The 20,885-nt window shown below is 34.9% G+C and overlaps 2 protein-coding genes across 2 annotated transcripts in view; both read right to left on the bottom strand.

Moving 5' to 3' along the window:
- Positions 1–1,332, bottom strand: part of lqf (epsin homolog lqf) — a 31,339-nt gene extending 30,007 nt beyond the window's left edge. Inside the window, exon 1 of the mRNA XM_017610283.1 lies at positions 119–1,332. The gene's annotated coding sequence lies outside the window, so the exon portion shown is untranslated. The remainder of the gene's footprint in view (positions 1–118) is intronic.
- A 3,106-nt stretch (positions 1,333–4,438) lies between these two features.
- ltl (leucine-rich repeat-containing larval translucida) overlaps positions 4,439–20,885 on the bottom strand; it is a 30,923-nt gene continuing 14,476 nt past the window's right edge. The window contains exons 2-4 of the mRNA XM_017610291.1: positions 7,413–8,427; positions 6,466–6,664; positions 4,439–6,395 (exon numbers count right to left, since the gene is read on the bottom strand). Coding sequence (XP_017465780.1) covers positions 5,380–6,395; positions 6,466–6,664; positions 7,413–8,427 — 2,230 coding nt within the window. The 3' untranslated portion in view covers positions 4,439–5,379. The remainder of the gene's footprint in view (positions 6,396–6,465; positions 6,665–7,412; positions 8,428–20,885) is intronic.

Here is a 20,885-nt window from a genome sequence, read left to right on the forward strand (position 1 = left end):
TGATAGCATTTCCAAAGTGCTCAATTACATTTGCCAATAAAATTAGCAATACATATGGATACTCCGTGTGAGAGTGTTAAAGAAAAAAGTTCATTATCAATGGAAACATTGGGCTCACCTGAGCCTTAATGAAATCGTCGGTAAAACCTTGCTTGCCGATTTTACTTTTTATGAACACTTAAGTTATTGCAATTGTAAATGTTGGCTGCCGTTTCTATGTTTGTTCCTATCTTAGCTATGGATGTCACGAGACACCCGTCTGATTGGCGTACTGCCTACTAGCCGAATGGCTTCTATGGCACTGTTTTCTTGCTAATGTTGTTTTTGCTGGGCGTATATTGGTGATGATGACAAGCAAAACCACTCACGGGGGAGTTCGTTCAGCACACAAAAACCACACACAACTGGAACTGCAGTTATGGTATATAGCACTCGAGCTAACTAGGCCACGGAGTCCCGCGTACTGTAATGCAGTGTTGGTGCTGTTGATCAAATGCACTTAGGCTGTTAAAATCGACTAATTTCTAAGTTTTCAAATGCTGGTTGTTTGCCCGTTCTCCTAGTGCACTTTTTACGATGTACTTTCTTACGGCTACTGCAATATTCACCTTTTTGCAGTTTTGTTTTCACTTTTCTCACTAGTACTTTCGCCCAATATAATTTAATTTGAGTTTAAAACCAATTTGTTGATAACTAATATAAGTACGAGTTAAATTTGCACTAAATAACACCATCCACAAATTATGGCGAGCAGTAGTGGATGAATGAATACGTCGTCTTCCGTTTATGACCAGTTGGAATTTCAGAATGGGGAATGGAATAAGCGCAAAGCGCAATACGATGACAACTGATGACGTTTTTGGTTTCTTTCACTCTTCTATGATTCGGCCTTTTTTGCTGCTGAATTGCAGCGGCAGTTGTTGTTTTGCTTGCGCTTATATTTCCTTCCAATCCAATTTTTATTTTCATATATGCAATTGCACTTCCCAAGTATTTTCTTGATTAGTATTGAATAATAAATATTTAACCGAATCTCACAATTCCCCAATACCAAAATTATAACAAAGAAAGTATAGAAAGTTTCAGCAATTTATCTTTGTCTATTGTTCACCTTTGCCTTCTCCGTTTCTTGCTTATAATTTTTCAGCTACCAAATAATTCCTTATCCTAAACAAACACAATCATTTAACAATTTTTGAGTGTAGAATCAATTATTAAAAACCTCGATACTTTTAAATAAAAAAAATTCACAGCTTTTCCAATAAAAATGTGCAACAAAAACCAGATCACTTGACGCAAATTTTGCAATTTTAAGAATCACTGAAAAAGCAAAGGCAGGGTTGTATTTTAAGGCTACCACCCCGTATCAGATAATTAGAAAAGTAAGAAAATTTCCCAGTTGAACTTTTTTCCTATAAAGTTTAAAATGCGGCTTTCTATGACACAGATTCAAGCAAATAGGTTTTGGTTGATAAACCCAAATTTAGTTCAGCATTCAAGACACGATTTGAGATGTTTTTCTTAATATTGTTCGCAAATAGAAAGGAAATAATTTTTTGCGGTGTGGCTGCACTATTCATTTTGCTGCGACATCTACAGTACAATAGCAACATTACTCTTCTTTCTCTTCCATTACAGGGTGCAATTAATTAGTAATTTTTGTTCATTCCGTATTTTTTTTCATGATGCATTTACGATTATTTTTTTTTTTGCAGTTTGCTTTTAATCAATTGTCAGTTTTACTTTAATTAATTTTAATTTTTTTTTGAGTACGGAGTTTTATTTATATACCCTTTAGCCTATTTAGGGGAAAAATGACATGAACTTCGAAATTAAATAACTTCTTCTGGACTGTAAAAGTGTAAGTTTCCCATTTCAGTTTTTAATTTATTTGAACGCATCTGATTTCAGTGATCTAATTTGGAAAACCTTTAGCTTTTTAAGTCCAACATTTATATTTCAATTTGTAACGGCATACAAATTCCCCAAAGAGTGTGGTCTTTTCTGCTCAAAAAAATAACCGTTATCAGTCCAACTATTCCCACAACACTGACAAAATTCTTCGTATGACTATTGTCAGAATTATTGCGCCTAAAACACAATATATATGTTTAACCATTGTTTCGCCGTAGTCGCGTACTCAGTACGCATAGTATTAGGCGCAGTAGTAAAGGCAATAGTCAGCCGCTGAGTGTTGTCAGTGTTGTGGGAATTGGGCGTTAAATTGTATCCCTAATATGATTACATATTTGTAAATAATTCATTAGCGAATTACTATTCATTTTATTCGTTATTTGAAATGGTTTTTCAAAAAAGGAGCAACGTTTTACTTTTATTTATTTATTTTGTATTCGGAAAGGTGTTCTGAGAAATAATATTGTAGTCAGCGTAGCTGAAGGGCGGTTAATTCGAATAATTATCTAAATAAAAATGTATTCGAATAATGCCCAACTTTGTATGAAACCAAATGGAAAGTTGATTTAAATTAAATTTAAAAAAATTAATAAAAGCAAATGAAATTAAATTCAAATAAACCAAATAAAAATTAGATTAACGTTTTGTAAAGGAATCTCAGCGATTGTGAATTGGATTCGCGAAATCGGTGAACGAAAATATTTTGGGTTTTGTGTCGCACTTTCTACAAAATTTCATCCCACTGTCCGTGAACAACGAAAAAAATGTTGAAAAGAAAAAAATCCCTCTCATCGGATGATGTAGCATCGGATATCCGTACCGTAACTCTTCTTACAGTTTTTTTTTCAAAGCCTATGCGTTTGTTTTTGTTTGAGTATATTGGGTTTTGATAGCCGCATAACATTAGAATGGAGATAATTCATCATAGACCGAAGGAAATTAAACTTCGTTGCAGGCAATTCTTGACAATCAACTGAGTATTTTTACCCGAGGAAGACCATTCCTATAAATATGACCATTGTCACTACCGTTAGGACTACCGTTAGAACTACCCTAATCATCTTCACTAGAACTACCATTGGCTTCTACCTTTGCCGTTACCATTTCCATTTTATTAAATTACAATTACCAATGCCATTCACAGTTTTTTTTCTCTTGTTAAGTAAAAAATTGTCTATCGATAGCGATAACAAAATATTAATATATGCTCCAATTTTACCTTGAAAAGTTACACCAAATTTAAAAATAAAGAAATTTATCGTCACCTGAAATGCAAAATAACCAAAGAACGCTTCATTTCCAACGACTCCACTGCATCCCGGTTTTAATGTGAGGTATACCCGGTGCCTTTAAGCCACACAAGGCCACCTCATAGGCACGAGTGCCAAAGCTTTCAAAAGCTCTCTGTACAATTTATATAGGGCAGGTTCAAAATGAAAGCTTTCGCTGGCCAACTCTACTTTAAGCGATAAGTATTAAAAGCGGAAGGTAATCCCATACCAGCTTTGAGATGACCTCGTGCGCTTTAAGGGCGAGGAGCGCCGCTTTGCATGTAGATGTATTATTATATTTATAATTCAATCGCGTGTATCTCGGCCTGAAAGACGGAGCTACCTTGGCTCATGCTGGTGAAAAGGAACCGATGCTGTAGCCAGTCTTCGAGCCATCAGTATACCAGAAGTGGCAGTCCTTCCGGTGTTTAGGTCGTTCGTTGTGTTTGCGGGGGAAAAGGTTCTTGAAGGTTTGTTTAAAGTTATATCTGGAAGGCAGCGGTCCCTAAAGCTAATGCGCAGTCCGTTGTCTTTATCAATGACACTGAGGGTGGAAGGGCACCTCGAGAGCTGGGGTTAGTATTGATCTCATCGCACCAGTGATGCCAGTGATGTAGGCCAGTCTTTGCACTTGGCTGCATCCACCATGGCAGTTAAGGTCTGATGCCCCCGTTCCGCTTCCTTTAGTTTCCGGCAGGTCGCGATAGAGGCCCTGGGTTTTTGAATAGCGCTACCTTGAATCGGATTCCATGAGAATCTTTAGAGAAGTGTATCTTTTCTCCTTGAAGGAATGCTTTTAGTAATTTTTCCCCTTTTCTTTGTTTTTTTTGGAAATGGATATATGTATGCTGGCTAACCCATTATTACTGCACCATTTGGCGACTATGTTTAGAGCATTCTGTACGAGGTTGGAGATGGTGTCTGCGAACCTAACTCGGTTAAAAATGGCAATGTCGTTCTCGTAGCCCTGAACGTCCAAGCCATTTTCAATAAGAAGGCAGAGTAGTTCGTCTACTACGATGGACCCTGCGTGCAAACTCGGACTCTGTCACTGGGGCATACATACATACGCTAAATAATTCTAGGTCGACATCAATCCATTGCAAGAGTTGCACCTAACCGAAGTAGAGTTCGAGCAAGTCCTGGCATACGCAGCAAAAATAGTCGTCATTTGTCCAAGGACGTTATTTTCTATGCCTGATAACCGTGTTTATCGTACGAAAAAGAAGAAGAATGCATAGAAACTTTAAAGTTTTTATTTTTCGAATTTATTTTTAAAAACACACATATACAATACTTGTGCTTGCAATGTATAGCTGATTTCGGCAATCAAAATTACTAATTTTAACTATTCTTTCTAAATATTATTGTCATCAAGCGATTAATTAGTTATTAATTAAAGGATGTTGCAACTATCTCAAACGAATATGTATTACAATGACCAAAATTTGTAATCAAACAATGGTTGACTTCACACTTTTATTGCTGATCAATAAATTAGCGAAAGTCGAATCTTTCATATACATACATTAGATATACATACATAAAAACTCACTAAATACATACAATATGTGAGTGAGTAAAAATTTTGGCATAATCACAAAATATAAACTTATTTAATTTTTAGTCACAATAAATCAACATTTACAATATATTTCGCTTTGATTCGTTAATTGCTCGTGGAATATCTTCACTTGGTTTTTATTTATTTTTTTTCACATTTAAATTCTACAGCAAGAGAAACAGTAACTTAAAGTTAAAAATTAAAAGAATAAAATAATAACTTAAAATTTGAAATATTTTAACATTAAATATGGTTGGGATTGTTGGATATGTGCTTATTTATGTGGCTGTGTGTGTGTGTGTGTGTGTGTATACGAGTATGTATGTAGAACTGAGAGTGCGTGTGGCCTTATTTAAGTTGTATGTGTGTGCGCGCGGGTGTGTGGGTGTGTGTGTGTGTGTGTGTGATACATGATTTTAGATGTGCGTATGCAAATTGAAACAAACTGTAATTATATTTAACTTTCAACTATAACTACTAAAACTAAATACGATAATCAGCATTAAATTAATTTATAATTAACCTGAAGTGGGAGTAGACGACAGCACAAAAGGGGGGAAAACTTAAATTTTAATAATGTAGATGTGTTTGTGTTTTTTTGTTTGTTTTGTTTTTGTGCTTCTTACAAATTTAAGGATTTTCGGGTGGCTCATCTGGTGTTAGTAGACTTTGCGGTGCATTATCGAGATCGGCCAAAACGACCGACGGAAATTCTTCATGCACCGAATTCGAATTCGAATCTTCTTCGAGCACGTTCGGCGGCTGACGATTTCCCGGTAGGAATTCATCCAAATTTGGAATATATTCGACAGTGGCGTACTCAGTTGGTGGCGCCATTGATACTGTCTTCGGTATAGCTAATTCAGCAACCTCTTCGACAGCAACAGCCGATGATGGCACTAGCGCAACTGGAGGAGCCACAATTTTAGTTAACTCAGAAAGAACCTGCGGCGGTTGTAGTGGTTGCTCTTCTGTCTCCTTGAAAATATCGGCATCTGCTGTGGGCACCTTTTCGCCAACTGCTGCATCAATTTTGCCATCAAATGTTGTTTCCATTGTATTATTATTCAAATCAATCATATTCGGCGACTCTTTGGCTGTGTTCGGTGCGGAAGTTATGGTGGTTGTTGTCACTGCATATCCTTCAGCCATGTTTGGTTTACCCGCTACATGAATATGCTCAGCATCGCCTGTTTCATTAGTTTCCAAAATGGGCGCTGTTGGCTTCGTCGGTGCTTCCAAAGTTTCGTCCTTTTCATTGGTTATAGGTTCGGGTGTAGTAGTTGTTGTGGTGGTCGTCGTAGTGGAACTTGTGGTTGGAGTGATTGCTGATAATGGCGCAATTATGATTGGCTTTAAAATCGGTTTACCTAGCGGCGCAATCAAAGGTGGCAACACGTCATCTGCATTATTCAATGGCTGATTGAGTAGCGGTACTATGACGACGGGTTTCGCATTGGCCAGTACTTGTTGGCTCAATTGCGTGGGTATAATCAATGGATAGTTATTGACAAACAACATTGGCAAAACGGTGCAAACCTCTTGATCACTCTCGAAACACTGTGATTTGCCACGTATGCGCGTCTCTTGCTTCAGCATAATGGGGCATAGTTCGTTGAGGCGATTGTCACAGAGTATTGGATTGTCTGCAAGAATACATATGAGTATGGTTCGTTGAAAATTAAGAACTAGAGAAGAGTATGGAGCGTAACTCACCATCTAAATACAATTCCAATTTGCCAGGAACATTGTGATTCATGCACCTCGTTTGCGAAACTAATTCGGAAGAAATCGATGATATTTGGTTGCTCGTAAGATTGGCTTGACACAGTACGGGTAAGCCATGGAAATCCTTTTCCAATCTTGTAATATTATTGTAGGCTGCCTTTAAAATTTTCAGATTTGGAAGGAATGTCTGGAAAGTAATAGAAGTAATTGAGATTGTTTAAAAATAATAATTCTCTGTAGATAAATTAAAAATTTAAATTTATATTCCTATTTTTTATTTTTCTATATATACATAAGTGCTATACTACATATAATTTAAATAGAAAACCCAAATTACTTCCTAAAAATTGAATGAAATTAAAAAACTTCCTAATAAAATGAAATAAAGAAGTATATATTTTTCTCTTTAAGATAATAAAATCTAAAAATAAAACGAAATTTAGCTAAGAACGCTTAAGAAGAAAAAAATAAGTTTCTATAAATTAAAAGAAACTAAAAAAATTTCTTTTTAAAACAATAAAATTTAATAATTAAATAAGTCATGTAAAAAACGTTAAAAAAAAGAATAAGTTCCTAAAAATTTAATGAAATTCAAACAAAAATGCTTTTCTTTGTAAAACAATAAAATGTAAAAATTGAAAGAAAATTAAATTAAGAAAAAAAAATAAAATACAAGTTTCTAAAATTAATAAAAAAATATATATATGTAAAATTTAAAAGAAATTGCAATTGAAGAAAAAAGTCTGTATATTAAACCGACGGTGCTCTCCCTAAAATGAATGCGACCCAGGTTGATTGATTGCATGGATCAATTATAAACCCTTTTTCGAAGACTATGGTTTTGCAGCTTTGCGAAAGACTTAACAAATACCTCGACCGAATCATTTCTCTATTCTTTCGTGCACTACATACATATTATTGAAAATATAACTCACCCTCTCCATTTCCTTCAGTGTCAATAGTTGATTGTGCGACAAATCTAAAATTTCCAACTTCGCCAAACCGATAAAATCTTCCGGTAGAATGCGCTCCAGTTGATTGAAGGACAAACTCAATATACGTAAACTATTCAAGCCCATCAAAGCACCATCCAAGGTTTTCAGTTCGTTGTGATCCAAATTAAGCTCGAACAAGTATGAGTTCTGATCGATATTGTTCTCCTGATGACCGGTGAGACGTTTGATTTTATTATTATTCAACATTAAATGACGCAGCATCACCAAACCACGAATCTCGTTCATTGAGAATTCTTCGATTTCATTATATGAAATATTGGCACGATACAAACGACTCAGCGGCAAAAGGGAACTATTCAAAGACTTGATATGATTAACCGAAAAGTCGATATCCTCCAGCATTTCACATTCCAGAAAATCATCCTGACGCAGATACTCGATCTCATTGTTGAAGGCATGAAATTCATTCAAGTTCCTCGCATGCTTGAAAATAGCATCGAAGGTGCGTATGCAATTGTGTTGCACATGCAAATTCTCCAGCTTGTGCATGTAGCGCATGCTCTCCGGCAGGCGATCTAAGCGATTATTTTGTGCCATAATCAATTTCAAGCGATTCGATTCGGGTAGCTCATTATCCAAACTGCTGATTCTATTCATATTAATGAATAACGATTCCAATTTGTCCAGATGTCGAAGTGTGCCATTGAGATTTTCGATTTGATTGCGTCCCAAATGCAAGGTGAATAAACTGGTCGGAAATGCGCCCTTATCCAAACGTTTTATATTATTGCTGGGCAAGAAGAGATTCACAACCATTTGTATGCCTTTGAGATCATCCTGCAGCACGGAACGTATGCGACAACGTCCCATATCGAATGTTTTCACAATTGGCATATGATTCAACATGTGCTTTGGGATTTCTTCGAGTTCATTGTCGCCAACACTGAGATACTCCACATTTGATAACCCTCGAAAAGGTAATTCAGGCACCGATCTAAAAATAGGAAAGCAATAAAAAAAGACGAATAAGAAAAGGAATTCATTTAAAATAAGCATTCGTAAAGCAGAGAAAATGGTAATGGTGGTGTATATGTATGTATGTATGTATATGTACATACATACATAGCATGTACTATGTTTATAAATATGAATGGAAAGCTTCCGACGGCGACAGCGCGTCAACAAAGCCTATATCAGTAGAAACGTACATATATGTATGCATATACTTATGTTATCTTCAAAGAAATACACATGCTTGCTTACATATCTACAAAAATATTAAAAAAAAATTCCATATGTACATTAGGGCGGGTAAAATTTTTTTGACAATGCGCGTATAGCATAGGAGTATTCTACAGGTAAATCTAAACAAATTTAGCGAGGAAACCATTGGTCATTCTTTACGACACTACAGCAAAATGCTTCGCAATTTGGCAAACTCTAAAAAATCTCCCATACAAATTGATCCGCCCTAATGTACATATCTGTAGGCAATTAACATATATTGACACATATGTATGTAAGTACACTCGCAGTCGCGAAAAGCTTACTATTTTTTTCGAGCCACTTAAATTTTCAAAAATTTTGGTTCTTATAGTTTGTGATTCCATTTGAGGACGTACCTTAAGTAATATTACGAAAAAATCTGACCTCGATTCGAAATATCAATTTATTATTATATTGTCTCCAATTAAATTGCTTGGCCTGCTGATGTGCAAAAAGGTTTTATTTTTTGAAGGAGTTGCCACCTGCTAAATAATTTAAGTTAAATCAATTATTACAATATGGGTAACGAATGAGATGGTTTTACAAAGGCTTTACTTTTAACTGTATGTACGACTACAATAGGAAATATGTATCACAAGATGGGTGTCAGACGAAAGAAGTTTAAGAAGGTTTTGGTGTGAAAATATTTTGAAGCAGGTTGCCACCTGTTTGAAAAGCCGGATTTAATTAAACTATACATACGCTTTTTGAAATATTAAAATGTAGGTGTCAATCGAGAGGGCGTAAAGAAATCTCTTGTTTGAAGAGGGTTACCACCTGTTTCAAAATTTAAATTCAAATTATTTAATAAGTTAAACAAATCATTAAAGGATGGGTATGAATAAAAATGGGTTTAAAACGGCTTAATTTCTGAACTATATTTAGGAGGGTTGCCACGTCTTTGAAAAATCAATTCATTTTTAATTGAGGCAAAAAGGTTATTGAAATATGTATCACAATAAGAGTATCAGACGAAAGAGGTTAAAGACGGTTATACTTTGAAATTATTTAAAGGCGGGTTGCCACCTTTTGAAAAAATGGAATGTAATAAACTGAAACACATATTATATGAAATATTAAAATAGGGCTGTCAAACGAAAGAGCGTAAAGAAATCTTTAGTTTGAACATTTTTGAAGTGTTTTAAGCGTTTTAAGTTAAATGAAATATCATAATATGCTATAAATCGAAATGAGTTTGAAAATGCTTTGTTTCTAAGTTATATTTAAGAGGGTTGCCACGTGTTTAAAAAATCGAATCAACTTAGTTCACCAGTTAATTTAAATATGTATTACAATGTGAGACGAAAGATATTTAGGAAGACTTGTGTTTTTATAATAATTTTGAAGAGGGTTCCACCCGTTTGAAAAGTCAAATATATTAGAAAGTTTATGAAATATGAAAATAAGAGTAATAAAAAAGATTTGGTTTGAAAATATTTTAGACTAGGGTTGCCACCTACTCGAAAAGCACTATTGAATTTCAAAAATGAGATTTTAGATTTAAAGGCTTGTCGTTTAGATGTGCAATCAAGTTTTATTTTTTGATGTTAGAACACTTTTTAGTCGTATCGGATGATTTAAACTGTGATTAAATGAAAACCGACACCTCTCTTCACTCAGAAACGGCTTGGCGGATTTAGATAAAATTCGGCGCACAGATCGTTTTTGACTCTGACTAAAATTTGGAATATTTTTTAGGTTTTTGAAGAGGAATTAAGAAGTAAAATACATTTTATGCGGGCTTACTGGTATGTATTACATACTTGTGACAGCCAGTGTACATATTTATATGCCACCATGCTTCGGTTTCTTTGGAGTTATCAATTGCACAGCACCGAAACCGCCAACGCCACCGGCATCCAGAGCAACGTCAGCGCCTCCACTATCGCTTGAGCCGCAGGCCTAATGGAGGTTCACGGATTCTAGAGCGTTTGCCGTTGTTGTTGCTGCTGCTGCTGTGCGATTGCTTTCTTATCAAATTTGCATATTTAAATGTTTTTTTTTTCGAAAAATTTTCTTCGAAATCTAAGCTGCAAGTAATTTATTTTTGCGTTTTTGTTTATCTATAATTCATTGTTTTCGATTGAGATTGATAGCATTATGTGTATATTTCTTAAAATATATGTATAAATGCATACATGCATATATACATACATACATAGATATAAGTATGTATTATGCGCGACCAACTGTGAAATTGTATTTGACGCATTTACATACAAATAGACCAATATGCAGAAGGTCTTAAGTCTTGTTTGTTTCTTAATTAATTACATTTCAATTAACATTGTTTACCAAAAAAAATCACATGGACGCATATTTCTGTATGTATGTATTTTTTTTTTCTTTAGCTGATAATCAGAAGACAAATAGAAAAGGAAATTTTAATGACCAAATTGGCGCGTAAATAACGAAATGACCAAAATCAGGGGTAATTGCCTTCCGATTCGGGGACGATTGCATATACGTACATACATATGTATGTATGTACATTAGGGTGGTCCAAAAACAGTAAAGTTGGAATTGTAATGCTTTCACCCCCTAGGATTGTTCTAGATAGAAAAAAGTATACCCCTATTTTTTTTTATTTTGAAATCAAAAAATATTTAGAGGTCGCTCAAAGCGCTCAACGTTTTGCATGTATTTTTATATGGGAAAAATAAAATTTTTCGTAGAAATGGTATAGAATTCTTGAAAGTCAATACTTCTCGATCGGAAAACTCTGGTACTCTTCAGGAGACTTTCAATAATAATATCCAATTATTTATTTAATCATTTTTTAATACTAACGATTTTTTATTGGTCCGCCCATTGAATTTTTCGGGATTTTTGTAGGTTTTTGGCGGACCTATAAATTATAGTTGCGATGAAAAAAAGGTTAAAAAAATAATTGGGTATTATCATTGGGAATCTCCTGCAGATAAACAGAGTTTTCCGATAGAAAAATATTGATCTATAAGAATTCTATACCACTTATACGAAAAGTTGTTTTTTCCCCATATAAAAAACATGGCAAACTTTGGGCGCTTTGAGCGACCTCCAAATATTTTTTGATTTCAAAATGAAAAATAGCGATGTATTTTTTTCGGTATAGAACAATCCTAGGCGGTGAGAGCATAAAAATTCCGACTTTACTTTTTCGCATGCNTACATACATACATAGATATAAGTATGTATTATGCGCGACCAACTGTGAAATTGTATTTGACGCATTTACATACAAATAGACCAATATGCAGAAGGTCTTAAGTCTTGTTTGTTTCTTAATTAATTACATTTCAATTAACATTGTTTACCAAAAAAAATCACATGGACGCATATTTCTGTATGTATGTATTTTTTTTTTCTTTAGCTGATAATCAGAAGACAAATAGAAAAGGAAATTTTAATGACCAAATTGGCGCGTAAATAACGAAATGACCAAAATCAGGGGTAATTGCCTTCCGATTCGGGGACGATTGCATATACGTACATACATATGTATGTATGTACATTAGGGTGGTCCAAAAACAGTAAAGTTGGAATTGTAATGCTTTCACCCCCTAGGATTGTTCTAGATAGAAAAAAGTATACCCCTATTTTTTTTTATTTTGAAATCAAAAAATATTTAGAGGTCGCTCAAAGCGCTCAACGTTTTGCATGTATTTTTATATGGGAAAAATAAAATTTTTCGTAGAAATGGTATAGAATTCTTGAAAGTCAATACTTCTCGATCGGAAAACTCTGGTACTCTTCAGGAGACTTTCAATAATAATATCCAATTATTTATTTAATCATTTTTTAATACTAACGATTTTTTATTGGTCCGCCCATTGAATTTTTCGGGATTTTTGTAGGTTTTTGGCGGACCTATAAATTATAGTTGCGATGAAAAAAAGGTTAAAAAAATAATTGGGTATTATCNCATTTTTTAATACTAACGATTTTTTATTGGTCCGCCCATTGAATTTTTCGGGATTTTTGTAGGTTTTTGGCGGACCTATAAATTATAGTTGCGATGAAAAAAAGGTTAAAAAAATAATTGGGTATTATCATTGGGAATCTCCTGCAGATAAACAGAGTTTTCCGATAGAAAAATATTGATCTATAAGAATTCTATACCACTTATACGAAAAGTTGTTTTTTCCCCATATAAAAAACATGGCAAACTTTGGGCGCTTTGAGCGACCTCCAAATATTTTTTGATTTCAAAATGAAAAATAGCGATGTATTTTTTTCGGTATAGAACAATCCTAGGCGGTGAGAGCATAAAAATTCCGACTTTACTTTTTCGCATGCATTTTTGGACCACCCTAATGTACATACATACTACATACTCAATATGTACGTACATGAACTTTACCTACTACTGTATACTTATGTTAATTGCATTACTTTTACCAATACTTAGCTACAGTATTGCGTCATGAAATTGGAAACATGTTAAAACAAACTTTGCACTAAAATCAATAAACAAAATAAAATAAGTCAATGCGTTTGTTAAGGTTACTAAAAGCAAAATTTCATTTTCACCTATTAGCTTTTAGAAACCTTAACAAAATCCTCGAAAAGGGTCATCATCCACTTCTAGTTATTGTTTGGTAGGATGTCTCTTACGATGCGGTCACTGACTTGCATTTCTGCAAAACAAGCGGACAGAATCGGTAGAAGTTTAACAAGAAACCGTTTTGGAAGTTGTTGTCAAGCCGCTTAACCAATCTGTGTTCCAAAACTTTCCAGCATGACCCATTTCCTCCGAAGAATAGTCCTCTGGCACTTCTGTTTTAGAGGACATGGCTTGCTACAAAAGATGCCTCAGCATTGAAGTGCATGAAGGCAGACATTTAGAATGAATGTTTTCTTTCCGTATGTATACAATACATATACATACATGAGGGTGTATAACCAAAAAAAAAGTTGTGGTTTTTTCGACCGGAATTATAAAATTTATTATATCTATAGATTTCCGTAAAAATTGTTTTTAAGATTTACCCAAACTCAGCCCGATTGGAAAATACCTCCAAAAATCTCATTATTTTGATTGCGTTGATATAATTTTTAAATACGACCGTTTAAGCTTAAACTCTTCTATCATCTAAGGTAAATATGTAGAAGAATTATAAATTTTTTTTTTTTTTAAACACTCACGTAAATCTTAATATTTTTCCGGAATATTTCGGCGGAAGTCTTAAAATATAATAAGTTTTATATTTCACATGGAAAAGCATTATCGATTTTGTTTTTTGTATGGAAGTGATGCACCCTAATGTAATATGTAAACAAATTTGATCCAAAACCCTACATTATTTTAATTTTATAGCACGTAATGTAGGTAACAGTATTTATGTCTCTATCAAGTTTGTAGTTAATATATATTTTGAATATGAAACAAATCGAACCGTAGATGCCGATTTTTCAATCGTATCGATCACCTAACGGCAAATTTTTGGCGTAGTTATTTCCTTCCGTGTAGGTAATAGATATACCTTCCAAATATGAACACAATCGGACCATAAGTACAGGGTTTTCAAATATCTCTCTGGCACTGGTGTGCCATTCGAGAGATCCGGATTAGAAACATCGGACAGCGAATTTTTAAACATATGCTTTGTTTTTTATTTAAATTTTCTTTTATTATTACATTTCATTGTCTTAAAAAAATTACATGTATTTGTTTTAATTTCATTAATTTTTCAGAAACGCATTTTATTTTTTTCTATTTATTAGATGATAGATTTTTTTTCAATTTAATTTTGGTTTTAGATGTTATTGTTTTAAAAAGAAAAATAAATTATTTTATATCATTTAATTTTTAGGGTCTTATTTGTTTTTTTTTTACTTTTTTACATGTAATTTTAGATTTCGTTTTATAAATAAAAATGTTTTTGTTTTTTAATTTCGTCTAATTTTTAAATATATACTCCTTTTTTCTAATATCTCGTTTTCTCCTTTTCATAATACAATTTTCTTTAAATTTTTAGATTTTATAGTTTTAAAAAGAAAAACATATACTTTGTAATTCAACAATTTTATTGACATTGAGCTGTTTTTAATGAAAATTTTTGTGGAAAAAACTGCCTCAATAAAATTGTTGAATATAATGATTATAAGGCCATAAATAACAAAAACAAATATATTTGCTAATTTTATTAAATTAAAAATAATATTTTTGTTCATTTTTGCTTTATTTTCATAAATTTTTTTTTTATTTAACTTTCTTTTACTTATTGGTTTTTGTTGTTATTAGAATTTCCCTGTTAAGCGAATAATCGCATCGCAATTACCCCACCTCGCCGAAGTCAACGTGTCCGTTACAGTGACCATGTTATTGAAAAATTTAATCCGAAAAATTTTCCGTGTTTATGCATTTTCGTCTGCATACTGTAAAGTAAGTAGACTTAGACTGAAATTCATTCACAATATTGTTTACGGATGCCCTTGTCTGCATTGTTATCTTTTTTGCAATGATGCAAGAGAAATCCAAAATGAGTGGAATATGCTAAATAAAAAAACATTTTATGGCAGACACGCGCACGAAATGTCCTTTGAATTAGATTTTGCTTCTGCATAATACAAGAATGATATTGAAACATGAGATTGACATGTGCGCTAGACATGTATTCTTTCAATTTTTTCATTACAACGATCTGTTTAATTATGTGGGAGCTACTTACTTAGATTTTTCTCATCTTTCACGAGTAGTTACTGTCGCAATATTACAGACCGTTCCAGAAATGTGATAGACCCCGCCTACCCCTGCAAGGAAGCGGTGGTGAAACGAGGGACGGTATTAATCACGGCCACACCCTACGTTAAGCTTCAGATCAGCTGCAATGCAAACAGATTGAATGCAGCTCATACCGGAAGAGATCTCGGGTTCACTCTGGACACTATTCCAGCAAACACACCTGCTTTGGACTACAACATTCCCTTATTCTCCATTTTCTACTATAATTTCAGAGAGAAATGGGTCGAAAGTCTGTAAAGAGTTGGATCCAAGGTCAACAGCCATTTGTAACGATGACCAAAGGCTGAAAAAAAATATTGGTAGAAGCTTGATCCACTCGCTCTCACTAAATATCAGTCTAAGGCTTTCTGACCAGCAGCCATAAAGGAAGCCGCCTTCTAGCTCAGTAGTGCCTCAGCCTTTATACAGTCCATCACCAATTACTCTCGAAGGTGACAATGGAAAGCTAAATGACTTTAAACAAGTTGACCAAGAAAATGATTCGTCGCCGTGGTGTGGTTTCCTTGGCAAAGTGGAATATCTGGAAAATGCGCGCGCCGGCGAGCTCGCTAGTATGGGACTAACTTACGCTCAGTTAGCTTCCCGTGTGGCAGATGTTGCAAACACCGGCTTAAATCAGCTTTCTTGGAACGGGTAAACGAAAGGCGCGCAACGGAACCCACATGTTGGGCTACTAAGCAGATCTGGCCAATTATAGATGAGTATCTAATCTTAATTCACCGTCAAACTATCAGCGCAGTGGTAGGAAACTGTCTAATAGTAAGCGGTTGGCTTATCCTACAAATGATTACCGCCGTAGCTGCAGGGACAAGCAAGAGGTGGTGAGTGTCGTGAGCTGTTTCTTTGCTCACATCTAACCTAGGATTCAGTGGACGGGAAATACAAGTTTGGCACCGGTGAACTTCAACATAGATGGGTCGAAGCTTGACGGTAGGATTGGTGAAGGGGTATTTTGCAAGAAGCTCTCTATTACTCTAAAATTTGGGGTTCTAGAGGTACCCACTAACCATAAAGGCAGGTAAACATCTATTCTGAAAGCCAAGCAGCAGGCAGTACTAGCGTTCGCTCGCGATGTGCCCTAAGCTAGCAAAGGAATGCTGGACCTGCTGGCCGAAGGTAGAACACAGGCAGTCAGGGTCTGGTGAATGGTGGATTCTCCGCACTGATGATTCATGGATGGTCTTTCAAAGAGCATTGTCGATAGGATGGGCGGTATCGGGACGGTCTTTAAAAAATTTTCGGACGGAACGGCAACAAAATCCTCCGATACTCCCGATAAAACTCGTAACCTCCTCGCAAATACTAAGCTATGTATGTGTAAGCGCCAAACTATTATTATTATTATTATTGCTTGTTTCACCTCGTATGGATCGAGTAAAGGGACACGATAATATTCATTTCACATTCTAATAATTCGAGCCCATGTGAGACATTAGAAATTTCTAACCCTGTATGATAGATATGAAGCCGAAAGCAATACAACAACAAAAGCAGATAGCTTGTCATCACCCCACCACCACCAAGAAAGCAATTTAATGTTGGCGCTCCCAGGCAATTACCGCAAAAATTGCAAGCTACAATTTATTCATTATCTACAACCTAACTTCCTGAGCAAAAGGTAAGGAATCTAGTCTAAATTAAAAATAAGTTGTCACTTAACTAAATATGTTCACATACCATTTTGCCTTATAAAAATAAATTCCGATATTTTCCACACCAAGGTGGATCTAAAAATAGACAAATTCCAGCAGACAGCAGTTCATCATCCTCAACGATAACGGAATTCATGGAATGTGCATCACTTTGACACAAGTTAGACACATCGAAACCAGTTGCCTTGCATTTGTGATTGGACGCGAGGATACCACCAATCAATCGTCGAAATAGCCCATCAACAACATAGACATTATCATTATGAAACGCACGTCGCGCAATCAAGATCGTGATCTTTGTTAAGAGTAACTCGAGGCGCTGGCCAACGGCGCCAAAGTATTGCGGAAAAAAATCTCTATGGCTATTCCCAGCTGAATAATGCAATGCTCAGATACTTCATCCAAGCATACATATGTAGGTACACATGTTTAACTGCGATGGGTATGTCCAAAGCATCCTTTACAATGTACATACATACATATATGTGTGCCCTGCAGGAAATTAAGATAAGACTTTGCTTTGTTCCATTTGGAGTGCATTACGTTAGCACTTCAGTCACAACAATTTACAGCGCCTTGCATAGAAAGTGCACCAACCCCGCAATGCCAAAGAAGCTATGTACTAGATACACATACTCACAAAGCTACCCCACAAGTTTCCTATTGGCCTTTCCTGCAAGTCGACTGCGATCGCGTGCTTGCGTATTCCAGTAGCTGTGGCAGGCGCCATCGGAATTTCTTGCAACAATTTAATTAATTCAGTTAGAGGCAATGATAGAGGAGGTTGCACAGCTTTTTACAGCCTGTGATTAAATGGGCTGTAGCAGTAGCAGACAAACATTCAATCAGAGCCAAGACTTGGATGCCTGCATACAACCAGTTTAGTTTTTTGTAAATATATGGCCTGTCGTCGTTGTTGCAGCTACATATGCACATACATACATACATATGACTGTATATAAATATTACTTCTGGACTTGCACTGCGCATGCGCGCAAGCTTGCGTGTAAAGAAAGTGTTGGATGGATGGATGTCTCTGTTGGCTGTGAAGGAAATTAGAAATTCTAATACCAGACAAATGGTCGTTAATTATGGAGGATATTCTATTTATAGTGACGTCGGTTGTTAAATGTGGCGCCTAAGACAAGTGTGTCAGTTGACAGGTTGTCAAGCACTGGCGCATGGGGAGGAAGTGACGCATTCCTGTCATGTGCAAGCTAATTGATCGGACGATTTGTTTCTCCTTAGTTTTTTTATGGCGAATTTTTATTATAATTATTAAAAATAATTAGTTTTGTTTTAAAATGATGCCAGCTTTATTAGCACTTGAGAGTGATTTACAAGTCGTATAAGGTGGAAGACTATATTGAGAATCCCATCGGAAATTTCTTAAAGCAAAAAGTAGGAATTGTTTTTGAATTGATTCTATCTTGTCTGAGTAAATTTGATACCTTGGATTCCAAACCACCGAGCCGTATTCCAGAATCGGCCTAACTAATGTTGTAAACAGGGTTTTAGTGATATACGGGTCACTAAATTCTTTTGACCATCGTTTCACAAATGCAAGTACACCTTTAGCCTTGTTGACTGTCACATTAATGTGAAGATTAAAATTAAGCTTAGGATCCATTGTGATACCAAGGTCCACAAAATTGTATACCTGTTCCAGGTTATGGTTACCTATTATATAAGAAACTGGCAGAACAGCTCTTCGCGAGAAGCACATTACTTTACATTTCTTAAGATTTAGAGGCATAAGATTTACTTTACACCAGTAAGCCATGCTTTCTTTTCTATATACACCAAATATTGCCTTCTCATACCTTTTTGGTCACAATCTCACATACATATGTATGATCCTGTACATATTTACGGATATTATGCAGGAAATGCAAATCGTTGTCAAAGGCCTACAAATACTGAGCGTCCACGACCTGACCAAAATACATCATAAAAGATTTAAAGCTCTGTAAGAATTTGACATATAATAAACATAGACATTTTGAAAAATAATTTAATTCATAATATAAAAAGAAATTTTGCACCTCACTCATTGCGAAAAAATTAAATCAGTTGTCGGTCACTTCACACTCTGTGCCACTTAACACTGGAAAAAATTGTGTAACTAATCTCTAACTGCCATACCCAAAACAAAAGCGTCAGCGTTGTCTGGCTGTCAAAAAATTCGTATGCCCATACAATTTGTATGAAGCATACCGAAACAATGCGGCGTCAACGCTGAGCGATTTTTACAGGGCGTTTTACGAAGTAAAGTTGGCTGCAGAAAACGGCGAAACTGTCATTTTCGTGTTTCATACAAAAAAAAAAAAACGTATGCTTAAATGTCTTCTTGGCTTCATTTTAAATTTATATTTTTAAATAGAATAATGTCGGTAAGGCGACCACAGTAGCCGAGTAGGTAGAGCTATAAACTGCCATTCAGTAGGTGCTGAGTTCGAGGATAGGTCGGTGCAGATTTCGTTTTTTTCTACACATATTATTTTTAGCGTTTAATAAGGTAACCTAATAAAAATCTATAGAATTATTTTTTGATTTCATTGGAAAGACAATTCCACCAAAAATAAGAACGATTTCTTCTTTAAGACAAAGAAGATAAGAGAAGAGATAACTTCCAACTTTTTTTTCTATTTTATTAGGTGGTTTTCGCCCTGTGTAGGCGGTCATTTGAACTGTCTAATCAGTGGAGTTATATTCTATGGGAGCTACTCAGTTAGGAAAAGTGGAAGCCAAGGCTCTTCTCTTATCTACTTAAGGTTCAATGTAAAACTGCTTAAGCTAGGGGCCACGCATAAGTACTATTAAGTCTCTTTAAATTAGAATTGGGGTATAAAATGATACAATTACAACAGGTGGTATTAGTAGCCTGCGACGTCAAAATTAGTTCCGGAGGCATCCCGAATTAGTCGCAGTTTTTGCTGGGTAGAAAGCAATACATAATTTGATGAATATAAAAACCAATGTACAATTAAGGCATACTCAATTTTGTCAGGCAAGGAAAGCGTGAATAATATTTAGCATACATATATACATCCACACATGACTGTAAGGAGCATCACTTGCGCGCTATCAGTCACATTTTTATTAGTTAACGCCGAGCTCTTGAGACGTCATCTTGTTACCACTTCTTGTTCATCAGATAAGCGCCAAGAATTAAATTAAAGTAGTCAATGTACATACATATGTATGTATGTGTGTATGTACATATGCAGGCATTAATTTAATATTCTATATTTTATTTTTTTGTTTCTGCCTGATTCTTAATAAATACTATTTAAGTAATCAAAGTTTTACGACTGGCGCCAAAACAATATAATAAAATATTTTTATTGTCAGTTTATGATCATTTAATGGCTTTGATTATTTTTCTTATTTTTGCGTGATCTACTTGTATGTATATGTACATATATATGTACGTACATATATGTACATTAGGGTGGGTCAATTAGTAGGTCAATTAAAAAAGTTGATTCATATCCTTGCGATTCTGGTACTATGGACCATAACAAACATTTTCGCCCAAGGAACCATACCTCTAAAATCATTTTCGAGCCTGCCAAAATTTTTTGGTAGATATTTTCAAAAATACCAAATAAACGACCTCTTAGATGCATTTCAAAGACAAAAAAATATTATTGAAAATGTGTATACGGGGGTTTTTTGGGTCAGAGAATCCATTTTTCGCATTAATTTTTAATTTTGATCGCCACCAGAGTGCGTTTTTGAAAAATTTTTTTGGATTTTTCACTTTTTTTTGGGGGAAATTGACGAACTTTGCTCAAATAGTCA

This window comes from Rhagoletis zephyria, unplaced genomic scaffold (assembly GCF_001687245.7).
Source record: "Rhagoletis zephyria isolate East Lansing unplaced genomic scaffold, Rhagoletis_zephyria_1.1 Rzeph_scaffold_00296, whole genome shotgun sequence".
NCBI lineage: Eukaryota > Metazoa > Arthropoda > Insecta > Diptera > Tephritidae > Rhagoletis > Rhagoletis zephyria.